Source organism: Melospiza georgiana, chromosome 4 (assembly GCF_028018845.1).
Source record: "Melospiza georgiana isolate bMelGeo1 chromosome 4, bMelGeo1.pri, whole genome shotgun sequence".
Classification (NCBI taxonomy): Eukaryota; Metazoa; Chordata; class Aves; order Passeriformes; family Passerellidae; genus Melospiza; species Melospiza georgiana.
This window is the reverse complement of record NC_080433.1, coordinates 47,629,776-47,644,151: the sequence shown is the minus strand read 5'-3', so window position 1 is coordinate 47,644,151 and position 14,376 is coordinate 47,629,776. Positions and strand designations below refer to the sequence as shown.

The window sequence follows — 14,376 nt, the reverse complement described above, 5'->3', positions numbered from 1 at the left end:
AGTGACATAGAAAACTGATGGCAGATTTGTGGCCATGAAACTTTGATGGATCATGGGTTTTAATCTTGTTATAGACATAACAAGAAAGTTGCAATCAGTGACATAGAAAACTTTTTCTATGATGTAGAACTTGCCATTGCTGCTTTAGCTAATAGTTCTATGCTGATGATGATCTTGGTAAGAAAAGCAAAACTCCAAATCAGAGCTGAAATAACATTCCACTTTTAGCTTTCTCATGTGTGCTTTGGGACTTGCTGCATTGTAGTTTTGAAATTAATAAATTGAATGTTCAATCAAACATCAGACACATTGTACTAAAATGTGGACAACCTGCTTACCTTCAACAATTTTTTCTTTTCACATATGGTAGGAAAAAGTATACCACAAATATAAAAATGTTTTTTTTTCTAAAACTGTGGGAAAAAAAATGGGAAAAATATGAAGTAGAAAAACTCTACCTCATTTTTAATGTCTTCAAATCACTGTTTATTTCAATTTATACAGTTTTTCCATACAAATATTTGCAACAGTTTGAATTTCAAAAAACATAACATAGACGATAAATATCATGCTATTAAAGTATTAAATTTGTACAAAAATACTTTACAGTTTAATACTTATTTGTTACAAATAAAAATACATATTTAAGTGACTCATGAACCTTGGAATTTTTGTTTTGTTGTTTTTTTTTTTTTTACATGATTCAGCCTGTAATGTCATTCTGACCTGTTCTGGCAGTGCTGAAATAGAAATCAGAGCTACTCGTGTGTGTGCAGGGCAGGTGAGCTTGTTTATGTATTGGAAACAGCAACAGGGATACATTAAACAGTTTAAATTGACCAGAAACAACTCTGTAAGGTGATTGCTTAGATATGGAGACTCTACAAATGTACAAATCCAGTATCTTTATATTCACCAATAACAATAATTACCAATAACAACTTGAATACCAGAATAAACCAATGCAGCTGCTGGTGAGCATATAAAGCAACTGGCAGTATTTTATTGCTTGGGGGAAGAGGGGAGAGGAGACAATTTGTGTGATGTGTTTGTAAAATATATTTACAATTTTATATTCTAAAAATGTGTGGCAGGGGGTAATGTTTATCATAAAGAAGACTGAAAACAAAGCATATTAAATAGGACCTTTCTTCCTTCAAGAAACTGATTGACTTAAAAAGCTCATGTGTGACAGTACAAGTTTACAGGTTTATGGATCATTAAAGAGCTTTTGTATCAATCTCCACTGACATAATTTTAAAAAAGCCATTTTCTTTTAAAAAAACCTTTCTAATTTGTCTGAACTCATTTCAGTTTCACTCTTTTCAGTAATCCCTCATCAGAGGTTTTATCCCACTAAAAAGTCTCTGCTTAAAAATCCCCACAGGTTGCAAGACATACCATTAAATATTTCATTGCATAGGGAGTAACATATGTTCTAACAAAGTTTGCTGAAGTGGGGAGCAATGTTCAATGCAGACTGCAGCTTCCTGCAAGCATTTTGTTACAGCATCTAAACCCTGCTTTGTCTAATGAGTGCACCTTCTCGCCAGCGAATAAAGGTTTCCAAAATCAGAGATGTAGCTATTTCCCAGGAAAACCCAGTGCAGTAAACCTTGTCCATCAGACAGCAGCACCTTCCTCATAAAAGGATTTTTAAAAACACCATAACCTGGACACTACTGTTTGTTAGCAGAGGTTAACTCCATGTTTTTCCCTCAAACAGCTGCTGTTGCTGAAGGGAGAAGAACATTTAGATCATGTTTAAAACATCTCCCCAGTTTCTTATTAGGGAAAAAAAAAGGCCCTTATGTGTTTGTTTTTTTTTTTTTTTTTTTTTTACTGTTACTAATCCTAGATTGCTTAGAATGGAAAATGACTTAATGAAGAATGAAACTACTTCCAAAGTAACCGTGGATTAATAGAAGCCTTGAGACAGACCAACTGACCTCCTGTGCTTTTCAGTGCTGTACAGCATCTGAGCCTCAACCTCGGAGCACTCTGGCATGGATTTAGCACCATAATTGTCCGTAGTTGCCGGGTGTCCCGCGCAGTGGTTCCTGCTATAAGGTGTTTGTGGGGTCCCGTGTCTCCGCGCCGGCGCCGCTGTGCGCGCTCTGCTGCAGGAAGGCGGCGCTGGGCTCGCTCCACTCCCCGCTCCCTGCTGGGTGCTGGTCTGAGCCTCCTTTCTGCGATGCCAGGGGGTTCCTGCTAATGACCAGTTCCAGCTTATTGCCAGATTCTGCGATGAGGGGCACAACCAAACAGCAGTCAAAGTCTCTGGTGCGAACGTGGTTTACCTGATTGAGGAGAAGATTGATTTTTGTTACTGTTTTAGGAAGAAATAAAAGAGATCACAAGAGAAACAATTTATTCTTGAGACTATGGAGCTTGATTTAACTATTCCAAGTAGAGAATCGCTAAGTATAAGACTTCTTGACTGTGATGTCTGGTCTGAAGACATCAATTAACTTTTCTGTTCACTTTTAAAGAGAATGTTGCAGAGGTGGGGATATTTAGACTGGTGCTGGCTGTTGCCAGCTTTCACAATGCTCACTCCAATAATGACATTTAACAGCACATAGTTTTTCATGGTGTTCGTCACTTAAAATGCAGTAGAACACATCTGTAATTTCAATTCGGTTCAAGTCCTCTCTGGTTTTACCTAATATATATAAATTTATTAGGCTAGTTGAGAAATAATTTGGCTTTTTCATCATAGTCTAACTTGGCACTGTGAAAAGTGTGGTGCTGAGTAAGTGTTACATTATTCCAGCTACATCAGTAAGCACTTGGATTAAACACAGAAATAATTCTCAGGTTTGTATCAAGAAAACCAAGAAAGAAAAATCTGTCTGGAAATGATGTGGGAAATTGCAGCTTCCTAGTGAGCATTTGTATGTCTCCTTTGGAGTGCTAAAATACTTAGCATTCTGAAAGAATTTGTTGCTATAAACCTGACTGCACAGGAAAATCCAGCTTTAGTGCCACTGCATAAAACTCCAAAGCTCCATGAAGTGCTGCCTTTTCTTGCCAAGAAAAGAAATCTCAGAAATCTACACAGCACAGCCTGTGGTGCAGAGCAATTATGGTCATTTGTCCTTCCTGGTCCCCCTACACACATCCCTTCCCAGCAGAAATACAAACAAACAGTGGTGCTCATTATTTAATAAGCAATGTAGATTACAGGGCTGTTCCAAGTAACAAAACTGAAAAAGTGCAGTTTTCTACAATCACATCTCCAAAGACACCTACCCAAATACCCCCAGTGTGGTCATAAACCTTTTTACAAAGCAATCTGTATGTCATGCCCCTTCATGCTAGACCTGCACAGTGCCAGAAACATTACCTGTAGAAGTCTGTCATATGGTTTTAAACCTCCCAGATCACCAGGGCCAGCTGGTCGAATGTTTTTAACATACACTCCTTTTTCCAATAAACCATCTGAGACACTGAACCCAAAGTCTTCTCCATCAGAGTCCTTGTACAAAGTTACCTGTGGAGGAGAGGTGATGTGATGAGAAAAAACACTATCCTCCCATTTCTACAAGCATGAAGCAGGTTTTCTTCCTAGGATGGTTTTGGTGATTTTTAATTTTTTTTTTCACATTAGAGAGATCACTTACCTACTATTTGGTACTTACAAATTAAAGTTGTCGCCATTTTGACATTAAAGTTGTTGCCATTTTGACATTATGTTAATATTCTCAGAAGCCACCTTTTTCTTCTCTAAATAAACAGCCCTTTTCATTTCTGCTTGTCAGCTGGAAATTTGTGGTATTTAGCCCCCTTTTCTGGTGTCACTTTTTCATTCTTAGTGTTTTGTCTCTCTATTCTCTAGCTGCCAGGATCTGAGTACAAGATATGGATTCGTTTTGCTTCAAGTACAAAGATCTGGCCTCAATCAAACAATTGGTGTTGTGTCTTGCAATTAAGACTATTGTCAGTTTAAGCTCCAGACTGCCTGCTTTGGGCAGGCAGTGGTCCACCCTGTAAAGCCTAACCTCAGAAGTGCTCAGTATAAGAGTTATAATGCAATCTTTTAAGGAAGCACAAATAAGGCTCCTTCTGAAAGAGCTTGCAGGCAGTGTTCTTACAGTTACATAACCATGAGGTGGTCATTAAAAAGCAGGAAACAGAAGATGAAACAGTTAGGAGAAGGCTTTTCAGTTATTCAGAAGGTAAGTCCTCACAGATAGTTCTGTGAATTTAGCTATTTGACAGATAAAGATAGAGACTTCTTTGTGGGTAAGTGGCATGCTTTTTTTAGGTTTTTATTTTTTCTTGGTCCTCCCTCATATCAGGGGTGCTGACCCATGCAAGTAAATTGTGTGAGTGTTGTGCCACTGTGCAGAGTTACAGCTGCACAGTCAAACCCCTGTTTTTAAGGCTGTAGCGTGTATCACCTTTAATTCAAAATGCACTGATTTTATCATACCTTGGCTGATAAAAATGACATTAACTGTTCCAAAATTTTATAATGACTTGGTACAAATACTGTTCCATGTGTTGCATCCTTGTGTGTGCACCAGCCACTGTATTCCTTCCTGATGTTTCTGAATTGCAGAATAATTTGAATTGAAGGGGACTTTGGAGAGTCTCTAGTTCAGTGTCCTGCTCAAAGCAGGCTGAGGACATGGTTGGTATTTCACAGAAGGATGCCAAGGCACAGCAGTGCTGGGGCACAGCACTGGTTGGTGCTGCCTTCAGAAAGCTGCTGAGCTCCTGTTTAACTTGCCAGTGTGAAAAGGCATGCCAGAACAGACCAGGCTGTCTCCAAACAGGAGTAAACGATTTGGGTTTCTTTCCTGCTCTCTGCATTTTTCTTGACTTGGGTTTAGGGGTGTATCAGCCCTGCTGTGACCAGAATGCAATCACACTCCCTAGTAGGTTTGGTAGCTGTGCTGGGCAGCAGTTGAGAGAAGCTGGACACAAGGGCAGTGGCTGCAGCTTTAGCACCATTTTCTCTGCAATGTGGATGGTGCATTGTGGGGCTGCTGTGCAAACATCAGAGCCTTGTGCCGTGGGGAGCACCAACACACCCACGTAGTTTTCGTCCCTTACTTTACCCCAGCTCCTCCTCTTCCCCTGCTTTTGTCCCCCTGAACAGCCCTGCAAAGCAGAAAGCCACACCTAAAGTCCCCTCAGGCTAAAGGTTTTCTTCCTGCCAGGGACATTTTTGGGTATGAGCTGTCATTTCATACTTTGCAGGGACTGTGGAATTTAACTTTCTTGCCTTCTTTTCCCCCATCCTCCTCCAAGATAACTTCTTGCCATATGTCTGATCTGTCATATGTCCTCCATCCCTGCATGAACTTTAGGAGTCAATGGGCATTTTAGCTACTGAAAAACCTATCTGCAAATTCACAGTAATTAATCATAGAATGATTTTAATTTGTATCAACAGATGCTATTATCAGCAGGACTCTAGGGAAATTCTAATAATTTGCTATGAACAGAGACTTTTGGTTGGTGGTATCACAGCATGTTTAACATGGCTTTAATGAAGAGTGTGTTTGAAGCTGCTACAAAAGTGCTGTAAGACCACCATTCTGCAAGACTAAAAAAAAAAAACAAAAACAAAAGCAGGGAGATACATTTTACTGATAGATTTGGATTTGTACTTCCTGGCAGAAATTAAAAATAACTAGCTCTGGACCAAGACTCAAATTCCTTTCTTGCAAAGTAACTTTTTTATCCCCATCATCACAAACGACAGAAGTTCTTCAAGTTAACTGCTTCTTCAAGAAGCCTTGAAAAGTTCATGTAAAAATGGGATATAATGCCTAAGAGAAGCAGACTTGAAATATTCTGTCCTGTTCCAGCACAGGTGGCATGTTTTTTAAAAGGAACTTCCCTTTTTTACTCCTTTTCTTTTCCCCTTCTTCAGGCACTGGAGTCAAATGGAGCTGGCTCCAGCCCCAGATGAACAACAAAAGCACATGAAAGAGGGGACTCTCTGAAGTCATCCAGACTTCATTCTTGTCCTAAGACAGGATCAACTGCACCTACATTTATCTGCCCCACATTTTCAAACCTCCGGTGATCAAGATTCCACAGTCTATTAAAGTAATCCCTTCTAGTCATTCAGATGTTTCCCTTGGGTCTAAACTAAAACACCCTTGCTGAGGCTTAAGCCTGTTGCTATCCACAGAGATCAAGATCACTTTATTCTGTCTTTCTCTGCAGTGATGTGAAATAAGGCTTTTCTCTGGATCCTGTCCATATGGTCAACATCTTTCTTTAAGTTTCAGCTCCCATACTGGACACTATTACAGTCAAGACCTTCTCAAAGCCAAACTGGAGTGGAGAACAGCTCACCAGGGATGGTGGTCCCATTCATATGTTCCATGCCAGAGTTGCTTTTTTCCCTGTTTTCAGTGAGTGATCTATCAGCAAACAGCACACACACAAATCCAGCTCTAGACACCCACAGGAAGAGCCACGACACATTAGCACACCTTAACCTGGATCTTGTCTGTAATAATGCATGTGCTACTTCATGCCCACCTTGTGAGACAAAAAATGGAGCATTTCAAATTACAAAGGGCATGAAAGAGGGGCTTTGCTCTAGAGATTCAATGGGAAGAGGCTGCTATGGAACAGGCAAGGCAGGGGACAAGGAGGGGCATTGGGAATGATCATCCCAAGTCGTTTATCAATCACAACTTACACATTTCAAAATATTTCCTGAAGCTTGTGGTTCTTCAGATATACAGATCCTAGATTTTTACAACCTGCTTCCCTTATGGCTATCTTCTCTTGACTTTTGCTGTGCTTAACAGGAGCTTGGAACTTAAAAAAACTGATGCTTGCTTCAGGAATGAGGTAGCAATTTAACTTTGTTGCATGTTTGACAGCTGTCACATTTTTCAGATGGAAGTAATCTGCAGACAACTTTCTTTTGTATTAGAGGTTATAATTTTTGGGCTAATTCTTCCCAGGGTAACATATATTCTTCAAAGAGAATCTCTGATAAAAGCCTTGCTACCTGAAATACTCAATTTCTACTCAATCATGGGTATGGACAAAGCCCTTCCACAGGTTCCTCATCTTGACTTGCAGCAACCCTCTCTGAAAGGAATAAAACTGCAGACAATTCACACAACACCTAAATCATGCTGGTTTATCTCTACTGCTGATCACAACTCTTTGGAAGGTCTGATCTCAATAGCAAAATCTCCATCTGGGTGATTTATTAGACTTTTAAATTTACATCAGGAGCCTAAGGGAAAAAGAAAGTGGATTTGGAAATTTAATTCATATTTCATAAGCAATTAAATAGTTACAAATTTAAAACACAAGCTTATACATTTTGAGTCTGTGCCTATGCCTCTTCTCCCTCTCAAGTCTATGGGAAAATGCTTAATTTAAATTCATACATCTTGCACAGATCAGCTATTGAGATATTTTACTGAATGTAATTTTAGGTTAATGACTACTTGTAATAATAATATTGAAAAATTATCTGATCCTAGTGCATATTTTTGCTCTCAGAGGAAAGCGTGCTCTATGAAACTTCTGAAAAATGGTCTGCTATGATTTTTAGAAAAATATTAATCTATATTATTATCTAAGTAGATAAAATCATTAAAGGCATTCATTAAATTTGGGTACTGATATAGCAATACACTATCCAGCTAAATTAAATGTTATTAAACCATAAAGAACAAATGTTTGAAGAGATTTGTAGGACACTTATCTCAATCCTATTTTCCTCAGGACACGGACAGTTCAAGAGCACAGGTGGTGAATGCGATGCAGAAGGAAGGAGCAGTGAAGAATTCAGGTTGCTTTGCTGCAGAGTGAGCTCTGACCTGTGTGCACCCAGGCCCTGCCTCAGCAGGGATGCAGATGGGTCCCAGTGACACAGGACAGTGGCACCTGCCCTGCCTCAGCAGGGATGCAGACAGGTCACAGTGGCACAGGACAGTGGCACCTGCCCTGCCTCAGCAGGGATGCAGATGGGTCACAGTGGCACAGGACAGTGGCACCTGCCCTGCCTCAGCAGGGATGCAGACGGGTCACAGTGGCACAGGACAGTGGCACCCAGGCCCTGCCTCAGCAGGGATGCAGACAGGTCACAGTGACACAGGACAGTGGCACCCAGGCCCTGCCTCAGCAGGGATGCAGACGGGTCACAGTGGCACAGGACAGTGGCACCTGCCCTGCCTCAGCAGGGATGCAGACGGGTCACAGTGACACAGGACAGTGGCACCCAGGCCCTGCCTCAGCAGGGATGCAGACAGGTCACAGTGACACAGGACAGTGGCACCCAGGCCCTGCCTCAGCAGGGATGCAGACGGGTCACAGTGACACAGGACAGTGGCACCCAGGCCCTACCTCAGCAGGGATGCAGACAGGTCACAGTGACACAGGACAGTGGCACCCAGGCCCTGCCTCAGCAGGGATGCAGACGGGTCACAGTGACACAGGACAGTGGCACCCAGGCCCTACCTCAGCAGGGATGCAGAAGGGTCACAGTGACACAGGACAGTGGCACCCAGGCCCTGCCTCAGCAGGGATGCAGACAGGTCACAGTGGCACAGGACAGTGGCACCTGCCCTCCTGCCTCAGCAGGGATGCAGAAGGGTCACAGTGGCACAGCACAGTGGCACCTGCCCTGCCCAGAGACTGGCACAGCTCAGCCAAGTATGGGCTTGAGAATCTGCCAAGGGAGGTCTCAGGCAAGCTGTGTCCTAGCTTGTATCTCAGAACTGCCCATACCATCACATTTTCCCAAGTCTTCCTATTTTTCAGTCCCCTGCAGAGGGCAGAACACATTGCCAGCAAGAGGATACGTGAAGAATACTTCAACCAAGGCATTTCTCTGACAGTGAAGTCATTCCTATGGCATTGCAGCTCTTTTGGAAACCTCTGGTTGAATAAGCTGTCCAAAGGAACAGGGTATTAAACTAAAGGTCCAATACAAAAAATGAACATGAATACATGAGAGAAAGTAGCAGGCACACTGCTACACAAGAACCAGCAGGAAAACTAACAAGTGAGAACTTGCTCAGGTAAAAAGCAGTCCATGCTGCCTGGGCTAACCTGCATGTGTCATAGGGGTACAACCTCACTTTGGGGAATCAGAGCATAAGATCCAGTCACTAGTTTCTATTTTTCTTGAATGACTGTAAGGATTTGGAAAATCCTTGGTACAGGTTCAACATTTAGATGTTTTAGAGAGGAAATGACTCTTCTCTGGGTGAAAGAACAGACAGTAAAAGCAAACTCAGCATCACTTCAGCAGACAGGGGAAAAGTGGGTATATTGTCTGAAAAAATCTGGAAATTACTCCAAGGGAAGGTCAAAGCAATCTTAAAAAGAGTCAGCTGAAGCAAGAGAAAGCTCATGGACAGGTTATTGGTACTGCTCAGGACTCAACAGCTAGTTACTATCACAGAATACCACTGAGTCATTAACAGAAATCTCAGAATTCCTTTCGAGGTAATGATTTCTTTTAGCATGTAAGGCTGGCTTTGTAATCCAGAGCTGTGCCTTTGCTGAATGTGAGCACACTGTGAAATGCCTACTGGCATACTTTGGTTTTCTATTCCACATTTATTCACCACTCAGAAAAACTGAGCCCAGTACCTAACTCCACTGATCACATCAAGCTGGAAATAGGAGAAGCTTAAAACTATCCCAACACATCCTTATTGATCATATACATTGGCAATGACTTAATTTACCATATATGAGATCAATTCTCTACTACCTTCTATAAACACTCATTTAGCCCATGCTCAGCAAGTCCTTACACTGCTGAACTCAACTGAACTACAGACCAAACTCAGGCAAATCCACAGGGCTTAGAAACCAACCCAAACCTCTGGAGAATGACCAGGTGACATATTAATGAAATATCCCTGTATTCTGCCTCCTCTCTGGAAAGATCCAAGACCTTTGGGAGGAAGGTGGGTGCAGGAAATGGGATGCTCATTCCCATCAGGGAGAACCGCATTATAATGTCCCTTGATGTTTTGGAAATTGGTTGCTCTTATGGCCTCACTGGACTTGAGACCTAAAGTGGTCTGGTGTTTGCTGGGCATATCCAAACATCCTTTATCCAGTACTTGCTAGGAATGCAGTGCCACCTCCATATCACTGAGTGATTCCAACCATCTTGAGCAGTGAAAAGTTGCATAGTCTGAAGATTATTTATCCTTTCTAGAGCAAAGGAATTATAAAGAAAAAAGAAGCAATACCTAATTTGAAATAACATTCTATATTATGTACATTGGATTCCTTGTATTTGATTCAAAATGAGTGTTAATTTAAAAAAGGACCTATGGGAGCCCCAAACCCTCCTGAGTAATTTCCTGAAGAAATGTATTTTCTAGAAATTAAACTTTGCTTTCTTAATGAACACATTTTGTGGAGAAGAGTTATTGGTCCTGTCAATTCAAATTACCAGTGGATGCTCCTTTCAAAAGAGCAGTGCCTTTTGAGGATTTATTGTAAAATGAAATAGTAGACAAGGATGCATCTTATTCATTTGTTTTCCCCCACAAGGATCTATCATTAATGTGTTTGTAAGAACTAATATGCATGGCCCCCAAATTACATCTGTGGAGTCATTATAAAAAGTGCTTACTGTGTTGCCATATAATTAGAGTTCATGTGCTGAATATATTATTTCAAAGCTGTCAGAAAAAAAATTACAGACCTTGTGTAACTCCACAGGAGTTGGCGACATGATTTCTTTCATTTCTTGCTTAAATTTTCTCAGAACCATGGACTTTCTCCCCACATCTGATGGCAATGTGTTGCTACGAGTAGTTTGACTGTAATGTGGCCTTACAGAACTTCTTTCCTGGAAGCTGGCTTGTCTTCCCAGCTGGTTACGTGGCTGTGGGTTCTCCTGATTCAAACTCATTGTACTTCCTGACATGATTGTGGCCTAGAGCATTAATGAACAGGTTATTTGTAACAGAGAATGTGGGTTAAGTAAGCGGTTAATTCATAGCAGTAGGAAAAACACCTCTATTCTTTGTTAGAACACAATCACTCAGGGCACAGCAAAAGGCAAGAGGATAGATGTTCAATCTGCTTGCAAGTCACTATAAAATAAAGACCACAACAAAACACAATAACAATATATGAACCCTATGGGCAAAAGTTTTCAGATGGCATTTCAAACTAAAATACTGAGCACCAGAACTGCTGTGCTTGTAAGCCAGTCCCCTGGCAGACTGAAGAGTATGTAGTGCAATTGCTTACTTTAAAAATATTTTACACATAAATAAAACAACATCTAAGTTGTGGCATAATTGCATTTGCTGGAATTGGAACTACAGGAAGGCATTTACAATTCACACTGTGTGTGCAAGGTAAAAGTATGTGAGCCAGCAGAATTTGTAGGTAGCTCTAGAGGCAGCATGGGCAGAGTGCCTGGCTCTACCCAAGCTCAGGGAAAACTCAGCGCAGGTGAGCTCACTGCCTGGAAAGAAACTTTGCATGACATGCACACTGCAAAAGTGGCTGCCTTAGCTCTAATACTAATACTGGCCCTTGTCTCACTGCTGGTTTTAATCTCAGTAAAAGCCCTTTGTTTTAGATGCAAGAATACATGAAATCATGAGAGATGATGATGGGAGTCACCTCGCCCACTGTGTGGAACAGACTGAACTTTAAAAGAATCCATGCACAGCAATGAGCCTTCACCCTTGGGAAAGATTTTCTGCTCTGGGGAATGGGAGGCAAATGCACTTGGTACAGCCACTGTGGGCACAGGGTGTGCTAAATTTCTAAATTTCCTACTTATTATCTCTTCTGATGGACAGCTGGAAAGGGAAATTTAAAGACCATAACCTGAACTCTGACTGGGACTGGATGCAGACAGCCTGCTTGAATGGGAGAAGTAAAAAATAAGGGCAAAACAGACAAATAAATGTTTGCCTTTAACTCTGGTGAGCATGTCTGTCACCCTTCCTTCTCACAGCTGCAGCACTACTTTCACTATAAGATAATGGATGGTAGCCATAACACTCTTTTGTGCTCAGTAATGACTGATATTACTGGCTGATGGAGCAAAAGCAGCCAGAGAACTTGGCAAACAACAGCCTTCTTTGCTCTTTGGCTGAAGACCTTGAAATGAAAAATGATAAGGAGTCCTTGACTACACCATGGCACTTCATAAAGCAGAGACATGGCCACTCTCAGCATCCTGTCACACTGAATGAGTCTGGCTTTCTTTTCAGAGCTGGGGGTTGTGCAACAAGGCGATGCTATAAATGGTACATCTACAGTTCTGAATTTCACTTTCGTGAAAGGCTGAGGAAAATTCAGTGTGTTGAAATAACTGAATTCTGGTCAGCATGGATGACCTATTTCTCTTTTGAAATTATCTATTTCCATATCCTTTTATTATGCTCTGAATACCGAAAACTGCAAGAGAAGCCTGCAGTACTAAACCATATCTAACTATGGAATTAAACCAGTATAACATTTTCTCCTACATTTCTCTGGTTTTCAATAACAAATATATGAGAATCACATTTTGCTACCCGAACATGCAATACAAAAGCCATAAATCTGAGGAAGTAGATTAATCTGAACTGAAAAACTTTCACCCAGTTATGCCATTCACATTCCTCCTGGCTGCTAAAGGACTTTATATAACATAAAAATGAAAATGAGATTCTGCCAGTTTTGCAGCTCCAGGAATTTAAAAGAACATAAAAGAAAATATTTTAGCACCTTTCATTCTGTAGCTTTAATTGGCAGTATAATGGTAATTGTTGTGATTAGATAACTTAGAGAAAAGGTGATTAGACAATTAAACACTCCCAAGTTACTCTGTCTCTGTTTTCTTCCCCCGATGCCCTCAGCACAATCTAACACAAAGTATGGTTAGACTTGTAATAAATTTAAGGATGAAATATGGAAATTTGTTACACAGTGAAAAAATTGCCGCATAATGAACATTTCTCACATTGCCAGCTTCTTTCTCTTTCAGAGTGGTACGATTACAGGTAAACATTTTGAGAAGCTGATTTTCTTTTATGTTCATCTTAATCAAATTAAGTTTCAATTTAAAAGACAACCTACAACATGCTAAGAAAAGCTGCATGAAGCATCTGTCAGCGAGTGGAATGTATTGCTGCAGGAAGGTTATGCCCACTTAGAAGTTCTGTGCCATTTGCTGCCTGTACGGACAGCATCGATGGTTATGCACAGCAGAAGCTGCAAGTCAAAAGCACTGGGGTGAACATGTTCACAGAATTTTGGTTGCATTGCACAAAAGAAAACAGCTCTGGTTAGGGGCAGGGGAGGCAGCTGCACAAGCAAAAATATAAAGGTAAAGGGTAGGTACCAAGAGAGTCATGTTTCTCAAACACAGACGCCTGTCAGCCTTGTCCTGTGGAGAGGGGTTAAAGCTTTTAAATGAATTGGTGTGATTAGTGCAACTTAAAAGAAAAAAAGGAGAAAATAAAATGAATGTAAACCAAACCAAAACCATTATATTTCTCTATAATTGGAAAGAAAGGTTAAGATTGTTCTACCTCTAGTTCCCTCAGAATTCCTGACTGGCCACAGGTCTCTAAATCCTCCAGAGCCTGAGACCAGAAATTTTCCTCCTGGTCAGCCTCGGTGTTATCATGGGTACCTGTGAAGCTAGATTTACAATGAGAAGTTAAAAAATGTGGACTTTTTCCCCCCTCTAAAAATATATATATTACACACGTGCCTTGCCACAGACTGCAACTTGAATGACACAAGGTTATGCAGGAGAGTGGGAGAGTGGCTGACCAGGAGAGGCCGGATGGGCATGCAGAGCACATGACAGACAAGCCTTCTCATAACCTGGCAGTCACTAGCAGCTGGCAGGACCTGAGCAGCGAGTTGTTCAGTAAGGAGATAAATGGATTCCAAGAACAATTCAATACACATTTTTACTGGATTGAAACTGGGACCTCCCTATGAAAATTAATGAATTAACCAGTAGCTGTGTGCGGAGCTGCTCCGTGCAACAAATATTTGCAATAAAACCTTTCAACCTCACAGACTTCTCCCAGGCAATATGGAAAGAGTCCTCTTTTTTTTTTTTTTTTGCAAGCAACATTTTTCAAAAGAGGCTTGGTGGTGCTTTTTACCTGATTCCTTCAGCCTAAGCTGCATTTATCAATTTAAGCCCACCTGATTGCCATAACAGAAACTGCTCCAATCATTTCATACATAAACACAGAGAAACTTTCAGGGATGCCACTGTCTTGCATGGAAACTTAGGTTTCTGGTGTTTCATAAATGCACCCAAAGCCTTATTAAAAGCACTCTTGAGCAGATGTTGGTAACAGTGGTGCTTAGGGTAGCTGCTCAGCAAGCGAGGTCTGACAAAAACCTCCACTCTGGGCTGCGGTGACACAGCCC

The 14,376-nt window shown here is 41.1% G+C and overlaps 1 protein-coding gene across 10 annotated transcripts in view; it reads right to left on the bottom strand.

Moving 5' to 3' along the window:
* Positions 1 to 14: 14 nt before the first annotated feature.
* The window catches only part of GRIP1 (glutamate receptor interacting protein 1), a 308,043-nt gene continuing 293,681 nt past the window's right edge, over positions 15 to 14,376 (bottom strand). For 8 of the 10 annotated variants that reach the window (XM_058023639.1, XM_058023644.1, XM_058023635.1 and 5 more), the window contains 5 exons: positions 13,512 to 13,623; positions 13,322 to 13,366; positions 10,673 to 10,906; positions 3,350 to 3,496; positions 15 to 2,300 (listed from right to left, as the gene is read on the bottom strand). In XM_058023639.1, coding sequence (XP_057879622.1) covers positions 2,064 to 2,300; positions 3,350 to 3,496; positions 10,673 to 10,906; positions 13,322 to 13,366; positions 13,512 to 13,623 — 775 coding nt within the window. In that variant the 3' untranslated portion in view covers positions 15 to 2,063. The remainder of the gene's footprint in view (positions 2,301 to 3,349; positions 3,497 to 10,672; positions 10,907 to 13,321; positions 13,367 to 13,511; positions 13,624 to 14,376) is intronic. The other 2 variants (XM_058023637.1, XM_058023646.1) reach the window with 1 other exon arrangement.